This window comes from Echeneis naucrates, chromosome 21 (genome assembly GCF_900963305.1).
Source record: "Echeneis naucrates chromosome 21, fEcheNa1.1, whole genome shotgun sequence".
Lineage (NCBI taxonomy): Eukaryota > Metazoa > Chordata > Actinopteri > Carangiformes > Echeneidae > Echeneis > Echeneis naucrates.
Genome location: NC_042531.1, coordinates 8,131,898 through 8,157,327, shown reverse-complemented (window position 1 = coordinate 8,157,327; position 25,430 = coordinate 8,131,898). Strand labels below are relative to the sequence as shown.

Sequence of the window (25,430 nt, the reverse complement as noted above, 5' to 3'; positions counted from 1 at the left end):
GTGTGTGGCAGTAAACTTTGGTTTTGGGCTGATTTTACAAGGAATATGAGAAGATGACTTTGGGCTTTCGTTGACATTTCTCAGTTTTCTCTATTTTATTAACATAATTGATATAAAACATGACATAAAAATAACTGGAGAAGCTTGTGGCATCACATTTATATGTAATTTGTATGTTTTTTGTCAAGTTGAAACAATGATAGTTGTGACAAATAGTTAACTGACAAATTTGTGTGTGTTCTGTAGCCACTGGTGCCACAGCTGTGTACCCCATCGACCTGGTGAAGACGCGTATGCAGAACCAGCGCTCCACAGGCTCCTTCGTAGGGGAGCTGATGTATAAGAGCAGCTTCGACTGTGCAAAGAAAGTGCTGCGTTATGAGGGCTTCTTCGGCTTCTACAGAGGTAATCCTTCACAAATTTCTTCAATACAATAATAACTGTTAATTGGTGGGAAGGTCAACATGTGGGTGTCTCGCAAAACAAACCATCTGAGGGGAAGGCACCCAGATTTGTCAGTATGCTAATATCAACAGCATGGTGTGCTAATTGATGCTGGAAACCTTTGCCCTCCTTGTTCAGCAGTGAACAAAGCAACACCCAGGGGTTGTGTTTTCATTATCTCAATCCCAGGGAAAGCTCCCAGAGGAAAATGACCAGCAGAATTCATGTAGTAGCAGCGTCTGATCTGCTTCTGCCCGGGTGGTGATAGTGGTGCTGAGGGCTTGTGATATCCAACACCCCTACCCTCCGGCTGTTCATACGAAGGAAGTCAAGACTGCCATCTACTGCTACCTCAACTACTGCAGCTCTTTGTTGCTCAGATCTGCCCCCCACCCCCCCTCTTACACATGATAAGAGGGTGATTGACTTAGAGACAGACACGCTCGGCTGTTTTCTGGCTGCATACCAGCAGCAGTCACTCAGCAGCCCCTTCAGAAGTTTATCTGGCTTGATGAAGGACAGACGGTGAAACAGTATGGCGGTTATCGCCACTGTAGCACTCAGCCCCCCCGCCCCGCTCGATCTTGTCCGTGGCCACACAGCTCTCTCTGTTCCCCACCAACAGTGGGATCAAGCCTTAACAATGTTGATCCCATATGCAATGACAGTGTCATATTTTTTGGACTTTTGTTCTATTTCAATGGGACCTTTGTGTTTTGGTGCATCAGATGTATCTGCCACATCTGTAAATATTTATGGGTTTGTTTTACACACACTAGAACCCTGCAGCTTATATTGTTCTAGCTGTCAGTGGCTGAATTCATACAGATAAAAAATGTGCATTAATTTCAAGCCTAGACGTTGTCTCTGCCTCTCTGTCAGGTATACTAATGGTATCTATGAATAATATTTTGCAGGTCTCCTCCCGCAGCTCATTGGTGTTGCCCCAGAGAAAGCTATCAAACTCACGGCAAGTCATTCCACTATGTTGCCTAGAGTGTTGGAAAAGTTGCTCTGAGCGATTCACTGCGAATGAAAAACATGCATAGAGCACAGAAGAAACGCATCTTCGCAATCAAGATGTGACTGCAACCACAAGTTAACATTAATGCCCCTGCTATCAAGACAGAGATTGTGCCTCATCTGCCTTTTTGTTCCCCTTTTTTTTTTTCAGGTGAATGATTTTATCAGAGACAAGTTCACCACAGAAGATGATACCATCCCTCTACCTGCAGAGATTCTTGCTGGTGGATGTGTAAGCATTACTTTTGTGATCCGTGAAATTCTATCAATTGAAGATGAACTCAAAAGGAAGTGAAGGAACAGCGCATTTATATGTTTGAAAGCAATTAATGACAGGACGCAAATCGCATTATTTAGTTTCTTCTTTGTTGCCACATCATACAGTTTGTCATGACGTAGTTCACTAAAATATACCTGCAATGGGTTTTTACCACTTAGAGTAAGTGCGACATCCTTGACATTTTGGTGTCTAACCAACTTGCTCATTTACTTATTGCTTGGATTAGTATTGCAGTTAACTAGGCAATAGAAGAGAAATCCAAATTACATCAAAGGATTTTCGATAGTTTTGCCAACACACACCCATTTATCAAGTGGTTTGGATGTGAAATGTTATTAAACGTTAACATTATAAATGTTTCAGGAACCGCTAAACATTTTCTTAGCTGAAAAAAGCCACTGACTCTCTACAGTGATGAAAGAATTCAGATCCAATTCTACAGTATAAAAATAGAGCATGACATGAATCCATGCATAAGTGGGACTTTACTAATGTAGATGGTTGAGATACATTAATCTGTAATTAGAATCATATTTGATAAACATCATAATCTCTAAAGCAGTCTGTAAGTAAAGTTAATTTAGTGTTTTGGAAGAAGCCATTCGGAACTTTTGAATTGTTCATTCATAATTATGGGGAATTCATAAATTGGCTTTGAGTAATTGTGATAATTTATTTCAAATTTTGGTTTTATTTGAATTTCACCTGAGTCAGTTTATAAACATGTGGTTCTCATTTAAAATTCTCACGAGTAATCATGATTATTTATGAAGTGTGTCAGGGAGATTTATTTTTACTGTATTCTGAGTTCAACTCATCTACCGGCCTTGTGCATGCTTTGCCTGAAATCCAAAAAGTTAAATTTAGGTCCTGAATCCCTGCGTCTTTTTATATTTTGGCCCATAATTTTTTCTGATTGCAGTGGATTAAAGATAGATTTCTTCCACTCTGCCTTTCCACTGGCTGTGGTGAAAGAACCCAGGCCGGCCGCGGAGCAGAGCCCGCAGGTTGCTCACAGAGGAGCAGGGTCTGCGGGGTCATGACCCCTGTCAGGGTGTAATTGGAGGAAGAGGCCCTGGAGGGTCTTGGATGAAGCGGGGTCTAGCTCAGTATGATTGAGTCTGACAACGCGTTACATATCTGAGGCGTGGTCACAGTTCAGGTCTCCACACAGGACACCAAACATGTTTCCTTTACACACTTTTAACCAATGAGAATATTTCCTGTCGCTATCTTGATCATTCATTCATCCTTAGTATCAGATGTCTATTTTAAAATTTTCGTTTTTTTATGAAAGTTTATAGTCTGATCCATCTGATGGGAATGGCTTGTTGAATGATCGCTCCCATGAGAGGAGAGAGCCGTAGAAGATAAAAGGGGATGAGTGCATCCATCTCCAGAGCAGCGGATATTCCTCATCCACTTTGAAAATGACTAAATGTGCTAGAGCACTTTGTAGACCTTTGCTCGGATGTTTACAGATAAGACCCCTGCCCTGAATGTCACCAGCAGCCATCCTGGGGCCTGATTAGATTTGGGGAGGGTGATAAATGTGCCTGAGTCAGAGGGTTCGGTGCCTTTAGGGCATTGCCTGCCAGGACAGCGAGCCGTCCGGGTGATTCAGTGCTCTCCCCTGGGAATGGGGGTGAATTGGGGAAGTGTGCGGGGCGAGGCCAGGCTGGGCCGCTTACCCAGCCACAGGAGATGCCTCGGGGGAGGCAAAGGGGCAGAGGGCTGGTGCCAGGGTCAGAGCTTCCCAACCATGAGCCAGGGCTTCCCCTCACACTCCGCCTGCTCTGCCCTGACCCTGTTGTTCTTCTATCAATGCCTGCTTTTTCCTCCTCCTGTCAAGGCCATTCGCTGACAAAATCAGATGAAATGGAAAAAATGTGCCTTTTCATCCTAAGTTTATGGAAATAATTTGAAAATTCCTACTTTGGAGAAATGCTTATACATCATTACCATTTTCACCCCGAGTTCACCCCTCAGATTTGCATTGAGAAAATCCACTCAGAAGGCTAAATCTGTATATAGAAACCTCATCATCTGTATCGTTTTCCTGCTTTTATCCTGCAGGCTGGAGGTTCCCAGGTGATTTTCACCAATCCTCTGGAGATTGTTAAGATCCGTCTGCAGGTGGCTGGAGAGATCACCACAGGGCCCAGGGTCAGTGCCCTGAGTGTTGTGAGAGACCTGGGCTTCTTTGGCCTCTACAAGGTGGGTCAGCACCTCTGCAGCACCATGATGTCTGCAGCATCAGCCCGGGTCACACAAGGGCAGTGAAAGACGCTCCGATGTTACCGAGATACAAAATCAACAACATGCGGAGTTTATTTATTGTTCACTTTAACGTATATGTAACAAAGTTGGTGGAAGAAGATTTCATAACAAAATACAAACCCATTACAGTGAGGTGCAGACTTAAAAAAAAAAAAAAAACGTAAATTGGTGCACTCATAGCTAAGATGTGTAAACATCAACATTCCAGCAAAAACCTTGTTTGGGGGGAAAAAACGCGCTAACTGGTGTTTATGTCAACTGTGACATGTGTCATCAGTTGAAAGCTGAACACATGCACATTATAAAGAACAGAAGCACAAATCAGAAAGAAAAATGACGGGGGCTGTAGTAGGTATGTTACTATATAGGTTCGATTAATGCCAGGTACTCTTTCTCCTAACTCATGTCACTCTTTAAGTTCCCCTTTCAAAAAAAGCACCAGAAAATGAATCTCAAAAAAGAGAAAGAAACACACACAAAAAAAGATTTTTACAGGTGAAGTGAAAAAGATCAGAACAGAGTGAAGAAGAAATCAGAATATCATGATATAACATTGGCACATATACAAATTAAAGAAAAACTGTCAAAACATGATAATACACTCAGAACATTCTCTTGGTGAAAAAAAAAAAAATATATATATATAAATAAAAATAAAAAATTCTACTATTTGTGGCTTTTGGAAAATTCTACACTGCTACTCCACTCATCTATTGTCTGAAATAATTGTTTGGTCCATAAAACTGGGTAAAATGAGAAGTCAAAATTTTCTGAATCTTTAAAGAACTTCAAACTTGAGATGTCTGGCTTTGTCCAAACAGAAGTCCAAAACCCAGATATTCAGTTTATTTTCACATTACATAAAGAAATGCAAACAAAATGAAACCAGAGAATTTCAGAGAATTAGAAAAATTACTTGCTGTTTAATCTTTTAAACTTCTGTTCCGTGTAACAAAAAAAAAATGTTAGTATTAACAGTAAAAGGACTCTGTCCACAATGTGCCATCGAGGAACTACACACGTTATCAGCCTAACTTTACTTAAGTATTGAAAGTACTCATAATGCATTATAATTGCCAGTTTTGTTAATTGTTATTAATGCATTATTAACATTTTAGTGCTGTCACTAAACTTAATTTTATAAACAATCAAGTTTCATGCAATTTCTTAATTTACCTTATGTGAAATTGTCATATACAAAATAAGAAATCACTGCAGCTGAAGATGAAAGATATTTTAAAGGTAGTGACAGCGAAAACTAAAGTCAGATAAATTAAAATACTTGTAAAATCCCGTACTTGCGAAATGTTAAAGTTAATTTCAGCCACTTTGGAGTAACAGGATCGGAGTCTCTTTTTTTTCCAGCCAACAGCACAGAGAAGAATACTACTGAAGTTGAACAAACTCATGTATGTATACACAGACCTAATGGAGATCAGCATCGGAAATGTGAACATCAAACAGCGCTTTTGCTGACTGTTTGCAATTTTCCAAAACAGTGTTCAACATGCAAAAGTAACCGTGGCCAACAACCAACAGCAAATTAGTGAGGGATTATGCTTTGCTACTGCTCCTTTCCAGATCCTTGTGGGTTTACTTACATCTTGAGTCACATGTTCATACTCCATATTTTAATGAGTAGCAGACAGTGTGCGGCTTGTTAAAAAAATTGCTGACTTCCTCTTAGAGGCAGCCAGCACACGGGTTCATGGTGGTACATGGTAAGTGTGTGTGTGTGTGTGTGTGTGTGTGTGTGTGTGTGTGTGTGTGTGAGAGAGAGAGAGAGATAGAGATAGAAAGATGGATTTCTCTCAGGAGGCTGCAGCTCTGCCCGGGGCTCTTTGGCTTCACCGTCAACACCATAGGTCGAACATGACAGCTCCCAGGCTTCAACCACTGCCTCTGTCCTCCTGAAAGCGCTTTTTAAATGATCTTTTCTTTTTCTTCTTTTTCAGGGAGCCAAAGCTTGTTTCTTGCGTGACATCCCCTTCTCTGCCATCTACTTCCCTGTTTATGCCCACACCAAAGGGAAGCTGGCAGATGAGGAAGGAAGGCTTGGGGCGCTGCAGCTGCTCACTGCTGGAGCTATTGCAGGTAACAAACATCTGGGAGGCTCAGAGTCTGTGGACGTCAGAGCACAATAAAACGTTGTTTTTACTGAGCCATCTCCGGCATTATCTGCCCCAACGAATACATTCTGGTTTCCTCCGTTTTTTTCTCTCCATCAAGTGACGCTCACAATAGCCAGCCAGCCTATATATCTATCAATACACACACACACACACACACACCTTGTTCTTGTCATATTACACTGTAAAGCTCTACCTATTTCAAAGCCTGCATGATGGGGTGGGATGTCAGAATGTGACACAATCTGTGTATAGTGAAAGTGCTTCATTATTTCTGTTGTGCAACGTCTCCTAAGGTGTACCAGCAGCTTCACTGGTGACCCCTGCTGATGTCATCAAGACCAGGCTCCAGGTGGCAGCCCGAGCAGGACAGACGACATACAGCGGCGTCATCGACTGCTTCAGGAAGATCCTGAAGGAGGAAGGATTCAGGGCGTTTTGGAAAGGCGCAGGAGGTAAATGCACGCACACACACGCTCAGTCCTGTGAGTGGCTTCATGACTGGGAAATGAGGCCTGCTGCAGTGGCTGTAATTGTCTAGAAGAAAAATGTTAAATCCTACATTGTAATTTTCAAACCATCTTCCATTAGCTCGTGTCTTCAGATCCTCACCGCAGTTTGGTGTCACCCTGGTGACTTATGAACTCCTGCAAAGATGGCTGTATATCGACTTTGGAGGACAGTGAGTGCATTTACCTTCTGGTGATAAATAAGAATGAGCCCCTCATTTAAAGCACGTGGTGGGCCTAACTTTGATCTGACTCTCTCCTCAGCCGTCCTGCTGGCTCAGAGCCCACTCCCAAACCCAAGATCCAGGACCTTCCCTCTGTGACTGCAGACCACGTGGGTGGCTACCACCTGGCAGCTGCAACCTTTGCTGGCGTCGAGAGAAAGTTTGGTCTCCACCTGCCCAAGTTTAAGGCTTCTGGAGAGGTGACAATCAAACCAGCGGAGACCGAAAATAAAACATAAAACATCCGTTGTCATGACTTTGAACGCTACGAGCTGCTGTCATTATGTTACCTCCATAATGGTTTTATTGAGCCAGTGCATTTGAGCGGCTGTCTTACTTTGAATGCTGCATGAGTATGGCTTTAATGCTTTTCTGGTTTCTTTTGCATAGCTTGCACAGTTGTACATATTGTACTTCTCTACAGAGGGACATTATGGCTTTACGCAGATTGTTATTGGTGGCTTTTCTGGTGTGCAACAGCTTTGGTGTGCATGTGTCAGTTATAGACTTGAGGATGTACAGATGTTTTCAAAGGTGTTTATTTTGAAATCACAACCAGGGACTTGGGAAATAATTTCAATGTATTTATTGTATTTTATTGAAATAAATCATTCAAACTGTTTTCTACTGTGTGAGAACTATATTCTCACTTTTGACACAGAGCTTTGAGATTGTTCAGAGAACAAACCACCCCTGTACAGATCCAGCCAACATACATGATAGATCTGGAAATCATTAGGTAATTACAGCATAAAGGCTATTCCAACTATCTCAGGTCTACCCAGCAGCACAGATCAAGTGGACACTGGTGTACTGTAGAACAATATATAGGTAGAAAGACATTTAGATTTTTGGACAATTCAGTATCATACAAACAGGTGAATATTTATGTCATCAAACCTAAAGGAAGAGACATGACAACATCGGCTACAGCTGTGGGATTTCGACATTCCTGGATGATTAAAGATGTTATTGCTTCGGTTCACTTTGGTGGAGATGGATGAACAGCTATGAGTTAATATGTGGAGTGGACCACTTGAAGTATTTGGCTTGAGATGTTCAACTCAAAATTAAGGCTCGTGTTAACATGCGGTCAAATTAAAATAAAACTTTAAGGCATCTGGTTGAATAAAGGGTAACTTTTGTGTTTTGTGAACATGGTTTCATGTTAGTGTCTCAGGTTGATAGTCCTGTTGCTTGTGTTATTCTGAGGACAACTGGTAACAGTCCAGCTAACTGAGAGAAGGCAGAATTGTCCAAATAAGAAAATATAAGAAATCAAAATATGTCCGTTTCCCTCCAATCAGAACAGGGCTGATATTAGTGAGTGCGCCACTGGTCCCTTAATTGTTGTGTCCATGGCGACGAGATCAGGCAGCGAGGCGCTGAGCTGCCAGCTCTTCTGCGTCATCCCTGTTCTCGTTGATCTCTGTCAGCGTTCGGACAAAACGGGTCCACTCCTCATTACGTGGAACCGCAATTTGCTGTGAGGAACAACAGAGGCATGGTTCAAATTCTGTATGTCCCCACCCCTCTTAAAAGTACTTCATCAAGATGAACTGCTCATAGTTGTACAATTAGATACTAATTTTCTAGCATTACAAGTCAGAGTCTGAATCATGTCTGCAACACTGGTGACCGTACAGAACAATCAAAAACCATAAATTCTCACCTCGCCCACATCGTACACAAGAACTCGTCCATCGGAGTCTCCCACAGCGATTTCTCTGCCAGAATGGGCCCATCTAACCCTGTTGAGCGCTGGGTTACCCTCGACAGTGATACTGGCAGTGGGAACCTATAACAATAACGCAGTAATATAACAGAGGAATGTGAATATGCTCCGCCACCTCTAAAGTCTGTTGTCTCTAAATGAGAGTGTTTTCTTTTGGAAACACTCAAATGTGTATGCTTTTAGTAGACTGTGGTACCTCAGTGTCATTGTTGAGGTTCCACAGGTCCAGATGTCCAACTCCATCCACACAAGCAAACAGAGCGGGATGAATCGGGGACCACATGACATCATACACGTAATCCGAGTTGTCTTCAAATGAGTAAAGGGGCTTATTGTTCTGAGGAAATGGTGGCGGGGAGAGATTAAGAGACATTATTTCAACCACTGTATGTATACCAAATTCAGTTTTTGGTGTTAGCTGTCTATGGTATAGATTTTAACAAAACTGCTGTCACATCTTGTGTATGTATACGCCAATTACCTAAATTCATACAAAACTGTTGTCATGATGCGCTATTTCTTCATCCTCGACAAACCTACTTAGTTTTAGCCTCATTGCTCATGAAGCTCTGAGGTTGATCAGTTTGGTCTAAAAATTGTGTTTCAAAAATATTGGCACAAAGGCAATATGAAACAGTGTCGGGCTGGCTCTATTGGCTAATAAGGGTTAGCCTAGCCTTCCAAAATTAAAGACATTTTGTAGTGAACAGGATTCAGTGACTTTTATGGTTGTTGAACATAAAAAGTATTATTGTCCTCAATGTTTCCTACACACACAGGAGTTTTTTCAATAACACAAAAAACAAGTTGTTTTTTCTCAACCTTCATCCAAATCCCAGCATAGCTGAGATCTCACTCGTACCTTGGTGCTCCACAGCTTGACAGTCCAGTCGAAAGAGGAGGTAACAAAAAGGTGAGAGAAGTCCAGGGGCCCTGCAGCTGTGTGGCAGTGGATCCCTGTGATGGGCCCATGGTGGCCCTCAAACATCTCACTAATGCCCGCTTTGCTGTGGAGCACACATATACAGGGGGGAGTAAGTGCAAACAATAGCTTTCGTTTTTGAAACAAGCAGTTGCTGAGTAATGACCTTCAGTGGAAATTATTTCTGAATATACATTCATGAATAAACATTTAAAATTCAAATGATTAATAATTTGTACTCATAATTAGTTTTTTAATAATCTATGCATTATATACTAAACACGGAAAAAGCAACAGGCACAGATGGACCTCTGTTGGATGCATTCAAATGAATAATTTACTTATATCATATGATTACCAGCAGGGTGGCAAAAAAGTCTGCAACCTCTCAACCACATGTTGCAGAGCTGCTACCAACTGAGGCTCTGATAATTAACGAAGAGAGGTAAATACTCAGCATGAGTGATACTTATGCATTACTAACAGCGATGAGAGTATCATACCATTGTAAATGAGGTGGAAAATTATTCCCCCAATTACAGAGGTGAGTCTGCTGTGCAAAACCTAGCAGCTATCCCCTCTCTGTGGTCTCTGGGCATACTGCAGGACATTTCATGGGGAGCTAACACGCTACTCAGTGGCAGCTGATTTAAGCCACATTTCTCTGCTGAGGACTATCCGCTGTGAGAACAACTCCAGTCTCTTAAATGAGAACATTGTGGGATGAACTGCAGTTTTAATGCTCCCCGAGATGAACAACTGTAAACAAACTCGCTAAGGCCGAGACACATACTTGGAAGAAAGAAAGAAAGAAAGAAATAAAAAAAATAAAAAAAATAGGGACGGGGAAAAAATGATTTGTTTCCTCTGCATGTGTGCCCTGTTTATGTTGAATGACCTTTACAAACACAACTGACAAGTGGAAAAGAAAAACAGGACGACTGGGCAGGAGTGAAACCTCAAACAGCAGGAGATCAAGTGTTGGATTTGCGTTGCTCGGGGAAGTGAGTGGGCTATATTTATTTGACACATGGTCCTAGGTGGGCCTAACAAGCCGCCTTAGTTTCCTGGCGGTCTTCAGATGGGACACTGGGGACCGCAGTTGCTTATGAACACACCTTCCATGACGACACGACATGTAGACAGAACCGTCCTCGCTGCCCACCACAAAGTTGTTGACATCACCAAGAGGGAAAGACATAGAGGTGACAGCTACAGCCTTGGACTGCTTGAATACCAGCTCCATGCTGTCCTGTGGAGGGGAGGGAACGTGGAACAACATCCATAACAAGCTCAGTGTGCAGGCATTATGTTAACACACACTCTGCCAAGCACAACCTATAAAATCACTTGACAGTTTATTAATGCATAATCTAAATTCAACTCGCACTTTATAAAAAAAATTGACGTCTGACATCAAGGTCTTGGCAGCACCGATGAAATGACACAGCCAGCAAAGTTAATTTCCTTGCAAGTGAAAAATTTGTTGTAGAAGAAATAACTGTAAAGCTGGGTAAAATACCAAACTAGAATGCTTATATAAAGGAGTCCAGCCAAAATATTTGACATTTAAGATGAATGGGAAGGACAGGACGTGAAACTGAAGAGACAGAAAATACACAAAACCTAAGAATACACTCTTTAAAGTCTGATGAATAATTACCATAGACATGAAACTTTAAGGTGATAATTTTAAATCCCAAATTGTTTTTTGTTTTTGTTAAAAAATACTCCACGTACCAATCGTGGATAAAAACAGAGACATATATGTATATGTTACCTGTGGCTGAGAAAGCATGTCCAGGCTCCAGGAACATATCTTTCCATCTGTGGAGATGCTGATCAGGTTGTGGGCGTTTTGGGTGCCAACTACATTCACACAGTAAACCGGGTGCTGCAAAGAGAGGAACAGAGACATTTTGGTCTTCTGTGGCATTTAAATGAAACACAATTGTACTGTAAGCTGTTCTGTGTACCGTGTGTGCTGCTGCAGACAGAGGTGTCCTCTGCACCGGCGTCCTCTTGTTGCTCCTGTTGTCCCACAGAACAATCTGCCCTGAATATGTGCCCCCCACCACAACGTTAGGGTGGAACTTGGCAAAGGCAGCCGACATAACAGCAGACTGTCAGAGATAAAGAAATGTGGAGACAGGGACCAACAATATTGAGTTTATCTTGTAATGAAAAAACATGTTTGAAGTGACTTCATCTACAGTTATGAGCTCTGGTTGGTGACTGAAAGAACAAGATTATGGATACAAGAAATTGTTTTCTCTGCAGGATGGTTGGAGTCGGAGAGATAGGGTAAGGAGCTCTGACTTTCTGCGAGATCTCAGAGAAGAACCGCTGCTCCTATACATCAAGGACCAGCTGTGGTGGTTTGGCCATCACATTGAATCACATGGATAGATAGGTCATTAACATTATAATACACCATATATAAAGACACAACATCCAAATTTCTAAGGTGAATGGCAATAGTGAATTTTTAATCTCTTTCCAAGATATGGTGAAACGTAAATACCTAAAATAGTTATATTAAATTTACTTCAAATAGTTAATCGGTTTTTAAGCCATTTGATGATTACACATGAATAAAATCAGTGGTGTTATTATCCAATATCATAACACAAGGATACAGACCTCCAATGTGGCCAATGCAAACAACATATAACATATGTGGAGAAAAAAATTTGATTCATAGCAACTTAACTGGATGGGGGATCCAGTTCAGACATGGATAAGAATATAACATCTTTGGCAGATCTAATACCAAATCTTTTCTCCACTGAGGTAACTGACCACAAGGCAGATCTGTATTAAATCAGTGTCTGGCTAACTGGCTGAAAAATACTGCAAAGCTTTAGATCAGCAACATTTGAAATCTTCAGTATTTGCCAGTAATCAGGATATGGAAAACATCAACTTGAATCTGCTGTTCTCCTGCTTCATCTCAAAAGTTTAAAACCTGTTCTCTGCATATTCCCTCTTTCCCAAACCACAAGCAAATGAGCCTTTCATCACTGACACATGTTTCTTTACAGTGTGAGCAAGACAACACTCAAGGCTGGCCAGCAAAATTGTATTTATTTTTGCATTACGAGTCAATTCATAAATGTGATGATGGTGATGATGTGTTTTCCTACATGCCCTCACTGCTCTACCTACCACAAACTTTACTCAATGTTTTGTCCACTGGGACTTCATTTTAACAAACATACTGATGCCTTATCGAGGCTAGTTTCATGGAGACTTAGAAGCACGTAGAAAATTGCCTTCACACTTCTGTTCAGTTTTATTCATCTGAGCAGTACGCCTGCATCGACATCCGCTTTGGAGGCAACAACATGTGGTTCTACTCAACTTGTCTTGCTGAAGGAGCCTTGGGGCAGGCATTATAATAAGGCTGGGCAGAGTGGAGGAGCTCTGCTGCTCTCCCTGCTCATTCGCCTGAACACAGAGCCCTTGTTTAGATGCACATGATAACCAGCCCTGCCCCACACACTAAATCTTGTTGCAGTGCTCAGATTCCATTCAACTCCTGCACCACAGGTCTTCTCTGGCGCCTTGTGAACATGTGTTTGCGGATAGATGTGGTGAAGGTGGATGCCAGCACGGTGAACTCATAATGTGCATGAGGGCAGGAAGGGTTGAGAGGTGTGTGTGTGTGTCTGTGAGTGGATGTATGTGTGGGCGGGGAGGAGGAGGGGGGGGAGGAGTGAGTAAACAGGGTTTGGTTGGCGTTGCTCCACGCTTGTCATGAAAGAAGGCACCAGTGAGTATGAGGGTAGGAGCAGGAGGAAGAAGCAGATAGGCTTTATAAGCTTTGCTTTCAGTACCTGACAATGGAAGACGTACTCCGGCGTAGCCTTCTTGTACTTCATGTTCCACACTAATGCCACCCCATCTGGCTCGTGAGGAGCATCCTCGTTGTTGTTGTATGAGGCAACCAGGAGTTCAGGATACTGGTGACAGAACAGAGAGAGGAAAAAAAAAAAAAATCAGCCCAAATGAATGTCAGGGGGAGGCAGACATGCCCCCCAGGCTTGGCTCCATGTGGGAAAGCCTCATTTGCTGTTGAATGTCTTAAAGACTGAGTAACACTTTCCTCAAGATTTATAGCTTGTTTAAGTTGCCCACTCCCCCTAAATCATGTTTTTATTTCCTTTAATGATTTTAACCAAAAGTTAAAATCCTTGTCAGAAGAACACAACAATGTGTGATGTGCAGTGAATAAATGTTTTTCTAAGGCCATCCAGATGTAAATAAGACAATTCAGATATTAAGAAATCATTAACCTCTGCTATTGGTATTACTTGATGTGAGAGTTCCAGTCTGCAAATCCATAATTTCAAATCACAAGTGTGTGGGTATTGCTCTGAGAATGTGAATACTGTGAACAAAGAGTTGCCGTTCAATCACTGTCAGAACTCATTGCAGAATCAGGCATGAAATGACCTTGGACACCAGAGGAAACAAATCATTATGGCCTCCGATTTAGTGACAATCTGCGTGGGACATAACTTACTTTTTCCTGAGGGACTTGTGGCTGAAAGTAAATGCTGTCAAACTCAAGCTATGTTATCATAAAGCATTATGGCTGCACAAGACTTAGTTGTTTTAACAGCCATTTAACAATACTTGTCTACATATTACCTAAATTTTTGCACAAAAACACAATAAAAATCACCCTTATGATTGACTTTTTTCCCCCAAAGTGGTATCCTGTGTTCAATTATGAAAACGCAATTAAAAGAAAATTACCTGAGGGGACCAGTCGAGGCAGGTGACAACACGATGTTTGGACCAACGCTCATCCATGAACTGCCTGTTGAGGGAGAGCTTTGCTCCAGCCTGGATTTCACTGAGGAAAAACAAAGCATTGCAAATCAATAAAAACACTTTTTCAAAAACCAATTACAAGTTTTTTAGCTAGCTGTCCAATTATTACCCCTCCTTCTCCTCCAGGTCACGGCCACTGTAGTCAAAGAAGAGGTCCACATGCTCTGATAGAGCACGCTCAATAATGCGAGTGCTGTGGTCGAAGAAATTCACAAACTCCTCTGAGTGCAGGATCTGGAGTTTTTCTTCCTCTGTTAGCTCATGGGGGGGTGCTACATGGAGAAAAAAAAAAAAAAGCAAACAATGATTTCTGCTACTCACGGCCATTATGTTATGTGATGTGCTGCCTTACAGGAACAGTATACTCTTCATGCTCTAACCGCTACTATATCTGAAACGGGAAAATTCCTAAGAGAACATAAGTGGTACAATTTTAGCCACGTTCAGCCACTGGGTGAATTATACATGGTCAGTGGTAGTGAAGTACCTTCCTCGTCCTCTTTCTGGTCCGGTTTCTCAGTTGGAGTCTCTGCTACTGGTTGAGGAGGAGCAATTTCTTCCTCTTCTTCCTCTTCTGTTGATCAAAAAGGAAACTCTGTTAACACTGGGAAATAAGCCAATTTATCATGTGGAATCGAGATTTCTGAATCAACACAATGTATAAATTGTTTTTTAAGATTTCAGCTTTGCCAAAAGCTCAGACATAAGCAAAAATTGAAACCAAATTCAGAGTAAAACTCTGTTAAGCTAGACGATCGAGCCGCCATACAGACATTTCATATACTTTCTGGTCACTACAGATTCTATCCCTATTATTTTCTTCTTTCAATAAAAGTGTCACCCGGTGATTATGGGCATGGCAATAGACTGATTTTGTATCTCTGCCTTGCATTTGTTTGGTTTTTCAGCACAATGTCGCCTTTCAAAAAGAACCTGCTGCTCTAAAGCAGGGAAGTTTGTCATTTGTGTTAGAGGGACACAGCGCAGCGGGTGTCTTGTTGTCATAGGGACCCCTGTCCTTCCCAACTGTTAATGAGACTCTAGTCATTCAATAGCAAGTTGAGTTGTCAGTGTAGCTGTTTTCTGTGTGTCCCTGTAGCAGGTTGCCCCCTTCTAGGCCATGGGGCAGCGGGGCAGAGGGTACGGAGCAGCTGCCCCAGCCTGTCCTATTGGTCTGTGCAGATGACGGCATAGTGCAAAAGCAGATGGTGATGCTGGGATTGTCTTGTGCTCTTCAGAGGTGGCATTAGGATGGCACAGAGGTTTTCCGCCTGATTGCCCCGAGACAAGCTTCTCCCTGAACGGCAAGCCTATGCAATTACCATCCTAGCAGGAGGTCCTGCAACTCCTATTCAACCTCAGAGAATGTACAACAAAATACAGGCCAGACCAGCTGGCAAACTGCACACCGGTTCTACCTCAAAGGAGACGAACATGCTTTTTCAAAACACATCTCTCAGAGATAGTATATAGCTTATGCTTTCAATGTTTAAAAAAAAAAAAAAAAAACAGAAGCAAAAGAAGGACAAAACAGATTCATGAGGAGAGGGGAAATACTCGTCTAGTTCCTGCAGACATTTATCTTGATATGAACCTTGTAGTTAATCTAAAATGACAGCACCACATGCCAGAATTTCCTTCCTACTGAGATAATCTAAATGATAATGTCATCTGTCACTTTGTCCATAAAGTGATTTATCCCCTTTCTCAGATGGAGGTTTGGGGAAGAAGGTTATTGGGTGCACTGATGAGTTTACAGAACTGGGTTGATGACACAAGCCATTTCAATATACGGCCATACTCTGCAACCAACAGGAGAAGTTTAAAATCTTTCCTTTCAAGGGCCTCAATCAGGCTTAAAGGAAAACAGTAATCACTGTCTTTCAGCTAGTCCCGGCCGTGCTCGTCAGCCCTTTCCGTGGTGAGGCAGCCAGAGCAATCAACCTGCCAGGCATTAGGAGCGGATAGACAATCTGAAAATAAAGGGTATAATGCACCTGCCAGCCAAAATGGCCATTTGGAGAAAAGCTAGTGATCCTGGTGACCCCGCTGGGGATGTGTAGGGGGGCAGTAGCGCCTAGTGAGGGTGTGTGATGGGGGAAAAAGAGAAGGCGGGGGGGGTTGCATTTTACAGAATTCGCCCGAATCACCGATGTCCCACACACTGACACCTCCTCTCAAAGCAGGCCCAATTATGGCTTTTGTACCACTTAAGAAATAAAAGCTTTTCTGGGGGGAGTCGGACAGGATGGGGAGGGGAGAGTAATCACAGGTCTTAGTCAATGGACAATATATTAATGCAAACACAGCATACAGCCAATGATGTACAACTGGAAAACTAAATGACCTTTGGTCTGCACTGCAGGTGTCTTCCACTTTCTATATACGCCGAGAGACCAAAAGTCTGACTTTGGCATGTGCAACAGGGGTCTGAAACCACACGAAAACACAACACCCTTATTTACTCTATCATTTTTTTGTTTCTTAAAATATTGTATGGTTTTTCTTGTGCTGTAATTAACAAATTTCAAACTGCTGCAAGGCAAGTAAAAATAGAGACATAGGCAGTCAGATTTTGTCCATCTGATTACAATGTTTAGTCTGTCAGACAAGAGTCATACTCATCATATTGTGGAATGAAAGTGGGGGCAAAAACCTCCCAAAAATGCAAACTATTCAACCATACACTGAGGTGAAATAACACAGAAATATTTAAAATTTTCTGTTCAAAATGACCAACTGCAGTGTGACAGCTGGAAACAATAGACATTTCACAGTACTAATCATCAAGTGCATAAAAGCTGACCACAATTATGAGCGACACTTGAAACAAGAAGACCATTAAGGGCTTTTGTGATTAAAAGTTTTAACCTGCTTCTAAATTTGGAGTGATTAAGACAATCACATTTAATTAATATTAGATTTATTAGACAGCTCAACATACTTGTTTCTAACAAACCTTTTTAAATGACGTAGCAGACCAACCACTCATATAGATGCACACATGCATGCGCACACACCCACCCTACAGTGCTCCCCTCAACCTCCAACAATGTCTTACTCCATAATTACAGCCTCTTGTTGAGGAGTGCATACTGATGTGACATATTACCTTATAATGCATTTAGGGACACTGACATTGACATAAATCGTAAATTTTCAAAAGTTACTAACTTTTTTACCTTGGATAAATTAAGACACAAATATATAAATGGATGTCACTTTTATGATGTCATGGCCATCTAAAGGGATATTTCAGGGGGCAGAAACTGTCCTGTATGTCTTTGGTTGTTGTATCAGACACTACAGTCCCATTACCAACAATCAAATAATATAAAAATGAAAATTCATCGTCCTCCTCTGTTCAGGAGGTCTTTCTTTGCATTGAAAGGGCAGGTGATGTTATTAAGTACCAAATCTTATACTCCTTTCTCTGAGATGTCTCGCAGACACTGTGGGAACCCACGGTTTGCAGCAGCCAGGGCACGGCTGCTGTTCCCTCTAATGCCACCGCCTGCTGACCTTGAGAGTGCTGCGCCGTTGCCGCCTTTTGACAACATGATAAATCGCTCAATCACAGAAAGGCCCGACGCCACCCCACACATCAAAAATGCGCAGAGGGGAGCAAGCTGGGAAGGGGATGCCGTCTCATCGAGTGCCAGAAGTGATGGTGTGAAAATGCACAATGTCACTGAGTGTGTTTTGTTATGTGCCTGTTCGGTGAAGGGAGAAGACAGGGAAGCGAGGGAGTTGATGAAATGATTACATAGTGGCAGAGAGGGGAAGGGGGCCTCGTGTTGAACAGCTGGCAGAAACCATCGTTGTTTAACACAGTTTTACAATGCCCAGTAGAGAGTCCAGAGTAAAGACCGACAAGGAGCACAGGGATGCTCTTCATCCTTCACTAGTTCTGCTCATGGTTTTTCCACAAAATCACACAATTTCATTTTACTTGCACTGCATGCCAACTCAGAATTATCCACACATCACCTGACCACCCAACAATCAGTACACTGCTTAAAATCCTAAACAAGCTTTCAAAGATGCTTACAAAGGTGTATTAGATCACCCAGTAGCTGTAATTTAAGGTATTGTCTGTTCTGTTGTGATTAGTTCTGATATCTCTACGCAAAAAATAAAATAAAATAAAGGGGGGTGGAGGGGGTTAATCTGGGATTTCAATTGAGTATATTAATGCATTATTCAGAATGAGTCATTACATAAATCTACCCGAAACAAGCAGCACACGCTCAAATAATACATATTTTATTGAACATGTGTTCAACATGTGGATGTTGGTAGTAGCCCAATATTGCCCTTGTCCAGCCACATGAAAGCCTCAGTGCAGCAATTACATTCATATCGACACGCTTCATATGCAGTAAGCAATTGTATGCATGGTTCTTCATATCTTCCCCTCCAATCGCATTTCGGCTTCCTGTTACTGGTTTTCTCATTTTGCTCATTAATTATACCAAACTGGAGTTGCTCATAGAGCTGCATATGAGGCTCAGGGGAGCACAGTTTTCTGAATTTAATCCCTGCTCTGACTTCCTATGTTTCCTGGGCCTCATTTTTTTTTACTTTCATCTAAGTGCATACTTCAATCAAATGTCTTCCACTTGTTGTAGATTTCCGGTACCCACTCGCATACTCATACAGCCCAAAACACCCCCATCAGGAAATGGTGCACCTTTCATTCAGCAAAATAAAACATTCGTTACAACAAAAGGGCTAGACACCTCGTGTCTTATGTCCACTTGTTTAAGTGTATAGTTGTGCACATGCACAGACAATAGCTTGTGTTTTTCAAAGTTGATCTGTAGAACAACATGGTAGAGTCACCTTCTTTTTGCTCGGTCATGGCAGGTGTCTGGGTCTCTTTTGTGTAGGACACAGTTTCACGTGGAGGAAAGTCAACTTGTGTGACTTTAGCCATTCCCAGTTTTGGAGTTCCTCGCCTAAAAGTACAGAACAACTCAAACTTTGCCAAATGTTATAACAAAACAGTAATATAAATTTAACAAGAAAGAAAGAAAGAAAAAAAAAAAAAAACCCAAACAGACAAAGCAATGCTGCTACTGCAGCTGCTCTTATCTGTTTTAGAAAAAATTCTCATCTCCTTGCAAGTGGACTCTTGTGCTGATCAAAGTAAATAAATAAGTGTTTTGTGGGATGGCAAAGACTTCAGATTGGTTTAACAACCAGAGAGAATTCACTAAAATATTTTTTTCTCACTATGTTTGCATGCACAACCTTTTTTTCCTGGACTGCATTAACAGAATAATGACTTTGAAAAACAAAGTAATCATGCCATAGATTGAGAGAAGGGAAAATGACCAGGAAAGGAGAGAAGAGAGTGTCCAGTACCCCAGCTCAGAATCAGAGTGAAGTTGAAGAGTGGACGGGTCAGAGTCCCAGTGCAGAGTCCTGGTTAGTGTCACAGCAACAAGGCAGCATTAGTGAGAGAAACAGGCAAGCACAAATGAGGAGAGGAAATAAAGTTAGCTTCATGACACACAACATGCTGATCATCTCTGTGGTCACAAATCACTTAAACTTGCATGTTATTAAAGCACTTAAAATTGGATTTTTCACCAGGTCAAACCAAGCCTGAATCTGTCTATACAACACAGCAAAAGATGAAAGAATGTATCTGTTTAAAATGATGGACACGCGGGTCCTCTGAGTGGGATGACACACGGTGTAATGTGCAGCCTGCAGGGCTGTTACAGCCTGAACTGTGTCACTGACAAGGCTCTGAGTGTTGTGTAGACAGAGAGGGAAGGAGAGAGAGAGAACCCTCAGGGAGAAAACATGACCTCCATGTGTGTAGGAAATGGCCATGCTGGCGAGGGAAATGAGTCAACACGTAGGGGGAACAGCTCCCTGGGCCTGATAGGACACTGGGGGAGCTTGGATTTCAGCCCAGGGAAGGGGCTCTAATTAGGGGTTAAGAAGTCCCCCAGGCATCACAGCAGCCTGCTGTTTTATTGCTAATTTAGGATTGTCTTAATTCATTGGCACACAAATTAAATAAACATGCCCTCAGTTGGCATAAACTCAGATTCATTCAATGTAATGGTATAAAACTTTGTAAAAGGTTTCATCATAGTTGCTCTTAATATATTCCGGCTTTACATATATTCATTACCTTTTTCCAGAGGTTATGGTGATGCAAATCTTACAAAGCAAAAACAGATCTAAAACTCATGAAGTATTTTTTAAATACTTCTTAAATAAGCTGCTGCACAATAATATTTGCATTTTAAGTAGTGGCAATAGCAAAAACACTGAAATGTTATATTGATGGCATAAGCATAAACGAGATCAAAAAGAGGACAAAAAAACGCTGTTGAGGTAATTTATGATAAGTGGGATAAATTGCATTTAATCATTTTGCCACTGAGATATGGCCTTCAGGTCTTACATAAAAAAAAAAACAAAACAAAAAAGAACATGGGTGCTTCTCAGGGTCTTAAAAGTGGGGCAACTTCCTTCAATTCAAACATTTGCTGAGAAGTGTGTGAATGTGTATTAATGTTTTTGTGTGTATACCTGGGCCCCACTGCTCCATCAGAGTCCTGGCTCCCTGCCTCACTTGGTGTGCCTGCCGACTTGGCAGTTGGAGACATGGGAGGAGGGACTACATAGAGAGACAGACAATAACAATCAGTTACAATGTAAAGCTAACGTAAGGCTGCTGAGCTATTCAATACAAATGCATTCAAGCTGCAATGGCAGCTTCAGTATGACTTTACACGTGTAACTGCGTGTAAACCTTTGAAATTGGTCGCAAGTTAAATTTTATATAAGTATCGACCTCTAAGTGACAAACATCAGCTTTAGCAAGACTGACATCGGAGAAGAAGTATTGATGACATAGTTGTACTGACTTCGATTTTACTCAAGAATAACTGCATTAATATTAAGAACAACAGATTAGATACACGCACTAAAGTATGACTTTTTTTGTGACATCGGCTTCATATTCATTTGAATGTTTGCTGTTACGTGGAAAGATTTTTGCATGGATCTCTTCTGCCACCTGCTGTTGGAAACAAGACACAGCTCCGGAATCTGAGTCTGCAGAGTCTCCCTAAGACACCAAGGCCATTCATTCAATGTGAGGATATTTGCACCCACCAACCGTATAAAAATTAGTCATTTGCTGTATTTTAAATCCACTCACAGGTGGTAGGAAAGTGACAGGCCAAACAGTGATATTTAAGTCATTATAACTAATATTTGATTCCACGTACACTGCAAGCAATGACTGTAATATCACAGCCATCTTCACAGCTTAACTGCTTAACTGAGCTTTTTGTCCAGTCCAGTATTCAATATGATAACATGATCAGCTGGATGGAAGTCTTGTGGCGGAGTTGGCCAGTAACTATAATAAACATGATAATCTGTATATTTTAGGTCATTTTCCTGCTGCTTTGTTTTGCATTAGGAGCCATCTTCCTCAGAGCAAAATCTATGCTGTTCACCCAATGTGTGTGTAAGGTCACTGAACACTGAAAACACAGAAAAAATATGGACATATATATGCATAAAATAGAAAATGTCTGTGAGTCATAGGCCGCACAGTGAATAGTGGTTAGCGCTGTTGCCCCATGTCAATAATGTTGCAGGTTCAATTCCTGGGCCTGGGGCCTTTCTGTGCAGAGTCCGCATGTTCTCCCTGTGCATGCTTGAATTTCCTCCTACCACAGTTTATGTTAATTGGGGACCCTAAATTGCCTGCAGGTCTGAGTGTGAGTGGTTGTTTGTCTCTGTGTGTTGTTCCCTGCGATGGACTGGCCACCTGTCCAGGGTGTATCCCGCCCTCACCCAATCTGAGCTGGAATTGACTCCAGCACTGCCCGCAACTCGGAAATGGATAAATTGTAGAAGAGGAATGAATGAATGAACGTGAGACATACTGAAAATTATCCATTACAACTTATATTTGCTAACGAACAGTTTAAGTTTAAGAGGGCATATGAGACAGGATAAAAGAAAACGGCAGTGTTATGTAATAGAAAACATACCAACGGGAACTTCTGGGGTTATGCCCATACTCTGTAACAGAGCCTCAGCTTCACGCCTTTTTTTCTCCAGGTCAGAGTCATCCTGGTGGAGTGCAGCATCTTTCAGTTGGTCGGCCTAGAACGATAATGCATCACCCATTCATGCAATCTTTAAACAGCCACATTACTTTGCTACGATGTCAGAAAACACAGAACTTCAGATGGACTAAACAGACCTCTGTACATACTTTTAGTTACCATCTCAATGTAATGAGTAAGAGAGAAAATATCCAACCATCAAAGACTATTTTAAGGTATTTTGCTCAAATGATGTCCAAAAAAGCCGTCCACATTAGTCAACAGTGATGAAAAACCAAACTAAAAAAAGTACTGAATAGTCTGTAACAAACAGAGCTTGCTAAAAATGATTTGATGATGTCATTTTTCTGATTACTTGCTCTCAGAGACGACAAAACATCTTAAAATTTTCTTCAAACTATTTTACATTCCCTGCAGTGCTGGAATGTAATGTTACCTAGCATCAGAGAAAAGAACCTGCAGAGTGAAAAAGTTGTTCATTCATGAACAGAAAATATTCACCAGGTCCAATCATTCTTTTAGACTAGTTGGACATCCACGCCTACTGAGAATTCATTCCACTTCATAGGCAGTTTCTCTGACTGGGAACTAATGAATATATAAAGTTTGATATAATGTTATCAGTCTTCCTGCTTGGCACAAATCAATAAATCTCTAACTTAAGTTTTCTGAGATCTATTTAGCTTTTCCTTCTTCCATAATTGCCTCACTCAAAATACAGGTATAACAGTTTTCATAAATACATGTGGTAGGATGCCAATCAACATTTGTGAAAACCATTTGATGAAAGATTCACAAAATTGTGTTTACCCTACACTGTGAAAGTTTACGTGTGCTAATGAAATGACATAAAGTCAAGTGTTTGCTCATAACTGTAACTTAGATTGCCATATTTGAGTAGAAATTTATACATGAACGGAGGTAAATTCACAGTTTTGTCTTTTCTCTTTTTATCACTGGATCCAGAAACACAATGTATGGAAATAGAACCTAATTTCGGAAAGAGAAAGTAAAGGTGTACTCTGTACTCCATTATTTTTCCATGGCCCCATAAGTTTGTCTTGTAATATTTTAAGATCAAATCATTGGCTGGAAAGGTTTTTAAGCTTTTAATATTACTGTCATTTTACTGCTGGTATATCTATACAAAGTCCTTAAAGCTTTAGGAGACAAAAGAAATACCAGCGGGGCTTAATTTCTTATCCATTGTGTGCTACCTACTAGTGGGGATAGCACAGAAAAAAAAACTGTCAGACATGTAATAATTGACTTCGATGTACAACACAGGACAGTACGTGCACACTTCCTATTCTTGGGTTTGCTTTCAAATTTAAACTTAGAAATTTAATATCACCTCATTAGCAAATACAAAATGTATTACTATTTTAAAAAATGAATGCTTATTGTAGGATGAATATACCAACTTCTTGTGAAATCTTTCTTAAAGCTTTCGGTAGATGCAGTGTACTTCTGACAACATAACCGTCATTTTTAGTCTTTTAAGCTCTAGGCTGCCTTTGACACACATGCCAGTAGTGGCTATCACTGATGTTTTTCCCACATCTGGACTATAAAACTCACAAGAATTAAGTGTACAGAGAGAATTTGCATTTGAATTGAATAATAGTTTTGGCTCACACTGAGCCATTAATGGTTTTGAATGCATTTGTTCTCCATATTCCTTTTTGCCTTCAATATCAGTGAATATTCAAAACATTTACAAAGGCTTACACATACCTCTTTCTTCTTGCGCTCCTCCTCCTTCCTTTTCTTTTCCTCTCTGATTTGTGCCAAGCGTTGCTTCTTCCTTTCAAGCTCTGCTTTCAGCTCACTTTTGTCAGACATAATGCCACAGCTGTGAACAAACAGTATATTTCTGTTTATCTTCGTGTTTCACAAAGAACATATTGAAAAAAGATTACATCTTGTTTTGTTTTGTTTTTTTTTTTTGCTGAAACCTCAGTGGGTTATAAGTCCTAAGTGTGTTTAACAAAAGCAGATCGTCAAGTGCTCTCCCTCTGTTATATGATGCATGAATAAAGGCAGAGCTTTGAAATTAGCCTTAAAAAAAAACAGCAATCTCCAAACGATGCTCAACTTGAGTGCCACCTTGCACTGTAGCAGAGACAGACAGAGCCCAAACAACTTCTCCTTGCAGATGGACGGTTCAAGTAACCATCCAGCAGTGCGCTCTCTCTAATGTGCAGCTTAGTGAGTTAAATGTTTCCTTCTCCGGAGTCACACACTTCTGAGCTACAGACAGCTGAAGTCAGTGCCTTGCTGACCAGTCATTGTCAGGTCGCCGGCACAGAGCCCCACCCTGCAGCAGGAAGGGACCGTTCACACCGGGTTAGCTTATCTAGGCCTTTCTGTCTGTCCTCTTTCAGGAAGTCACTCCTCTGTGATCCATCGCAGCCTGTGTGATGTGAGCTCCGACGCCGAGTGTTTGAGATGGCCGTGTTTTTATTTCGTCAATGACGTTCCAGCTTCACAGATACACACGCTAGCATCTCATCGGCCCTGGTCCCTGCTAACGTTAGCCTTCCTTATGAACACCACTCTTTATAGCACTTCACGTATTTGGTGATTCGTAATACTGCTCTAAATTTAGCGTAGTGTCGTTTTAGACAACGTTTCGGAACACAAAAACGTGTTTTTCCTCATTCACTCTGTTATTTATAGCATTAAATGTAGCATTAGCCTTATTTGTTAGCTGCTAGGTTTCGGCTGCACTGTTTCCGCTCCGACTGAATCAGTGTGCACTATAAATGGCCATAAATATAAATATAATAAACCAAACTCATACTAATGCAAGCCACTATAGTTATCATGACTTTAATGCAGATAACCAACCTTTAAGCAGGTTTTCGACCTGACACCAAACACACACAGCCAAAACAACTCCCCTGTCCAACTACAGAAGCC

The 25,430-nt window shown here is 41.3% G+C and overlaps 2 protein-coding genes across 5 annotated transcripts in view; one reads left to right on the top strand and one right to left on the bottom strand.

Annotated features, from left to right (window-relative positions):
* LOC115061446 (calcium-binding mitochondrial carrier protein Aralar1) overlaps window positions 1-7,511 on the top strand; it is an 18,277-nt gene extending 10,766 nt beyond the window's left edge. For all 3 annotated transcript variants that reach the window (XM_029529761.1, XM_029529762.1, XM_029529760.1), the window contains exons 11-18: window positions 247-405; window positions 1,362-1,414; window positions 1,619-1,699; window positions 3,824-3,964; window positions 5,983-6,121; window positions 6,453-6,611; window positions 6,748-6,838; window positions 6,930-7,511. In XM_029529761.1, coding sequence (XP_029385621.1) covers window positions 247-405; window positions 1,362-1,414; window positions 1,619-1,699; window positions 3,824-3,964; window positions 5,983-6,121; window positions 6,453-6,611; window positions 6,748-6,838; window positions 6,930-7,128 — 1,022 coding nt within the window. In that variant the 3' untranslated portion in view covers window positions 7,129-7,511. The remainder of the gene's footprint in view (window positions 1-246; window positions 406-1,361; window positions 1,415-1,618; window positions 1,700-3,823; window positions 3,965-5,982; window positions 6,122-6,452; window positions 6,612-6,747; window positions 6,839-6,929) is intronic.
* dync1i2a (dynein, cytoplasmic 1, intermediate chain 2a) lies at window positions 7,412-25,430 on the bottom strand. Of its 2 annotated transcripts, XM_029529763.1 has the most exons (17): window positions 25,359-25,430; window positions 24,243-24,360; window positions 22,428-22,542; window positions 20,947-21,034; window positions 19,759-19,818; window positions 19,234-19,349; window positions 14,876-14,962; window positions 14,498-14,660; window positions 14,311-14,410; window positions 13,386-13,511; window positions 11,523-11,669; window positions 11,327-11,440; window positions 10,665-10,798; window positions 9,487-9,631; window positions 8,821-8,961; window positions 8,562-8,687; window positions 7,412-8,373 (listed from the first exon to the last, which is right to left on the bottom strand). In XM_029529763.1, the coding sequence occupies exons 2-17, from the start codon at window positions 24,348-24,350 to the stop codon at window positions 8,260-8,262; spliced, it is 1,884 nt and encodes a 627-aa protein (XP_029385623.1). In that variant the 5' UTR covers window positions 24,351-24,360; window positions 25,359-25,430; the 3' UTR covers window positions 7,412-8,259. The 2 variants fall into 2 exon arrangements, with proteins under 2 accessions (XP_029385623.1, XP_029385624.1); XM_029529764.1 differs by lacking the exon at window positions 19,759-19,818 and having other exon boundaries at window positions 7,413-8,373.

Bases quoted from the DNA above. Each gene is read 5' to 3' on its own strand.
- dync1i2a (XM_029529763.1), bottom strand. From the start codon at position 24,350: ATGTCTGACAAAAGTGAGCTGAAAGCAGAGCTTGAAAGGAAGAAGCAA. The intron at 21,035-22,427 runs GTATGTTTTCTA...CTCTCTATGTAG, and splicing joins AACCCCAGAAGTTCCCGTTG to TCCCTCCTCCCATGTCTCCA. The intron at 14,411-14,497 runs GTAATAATTGGA...GTTTTTCCTCAG, and splicing joins GACCTGGAGGAGAAGGAGGG to TGAAATCCAGGCTGGAGCAA.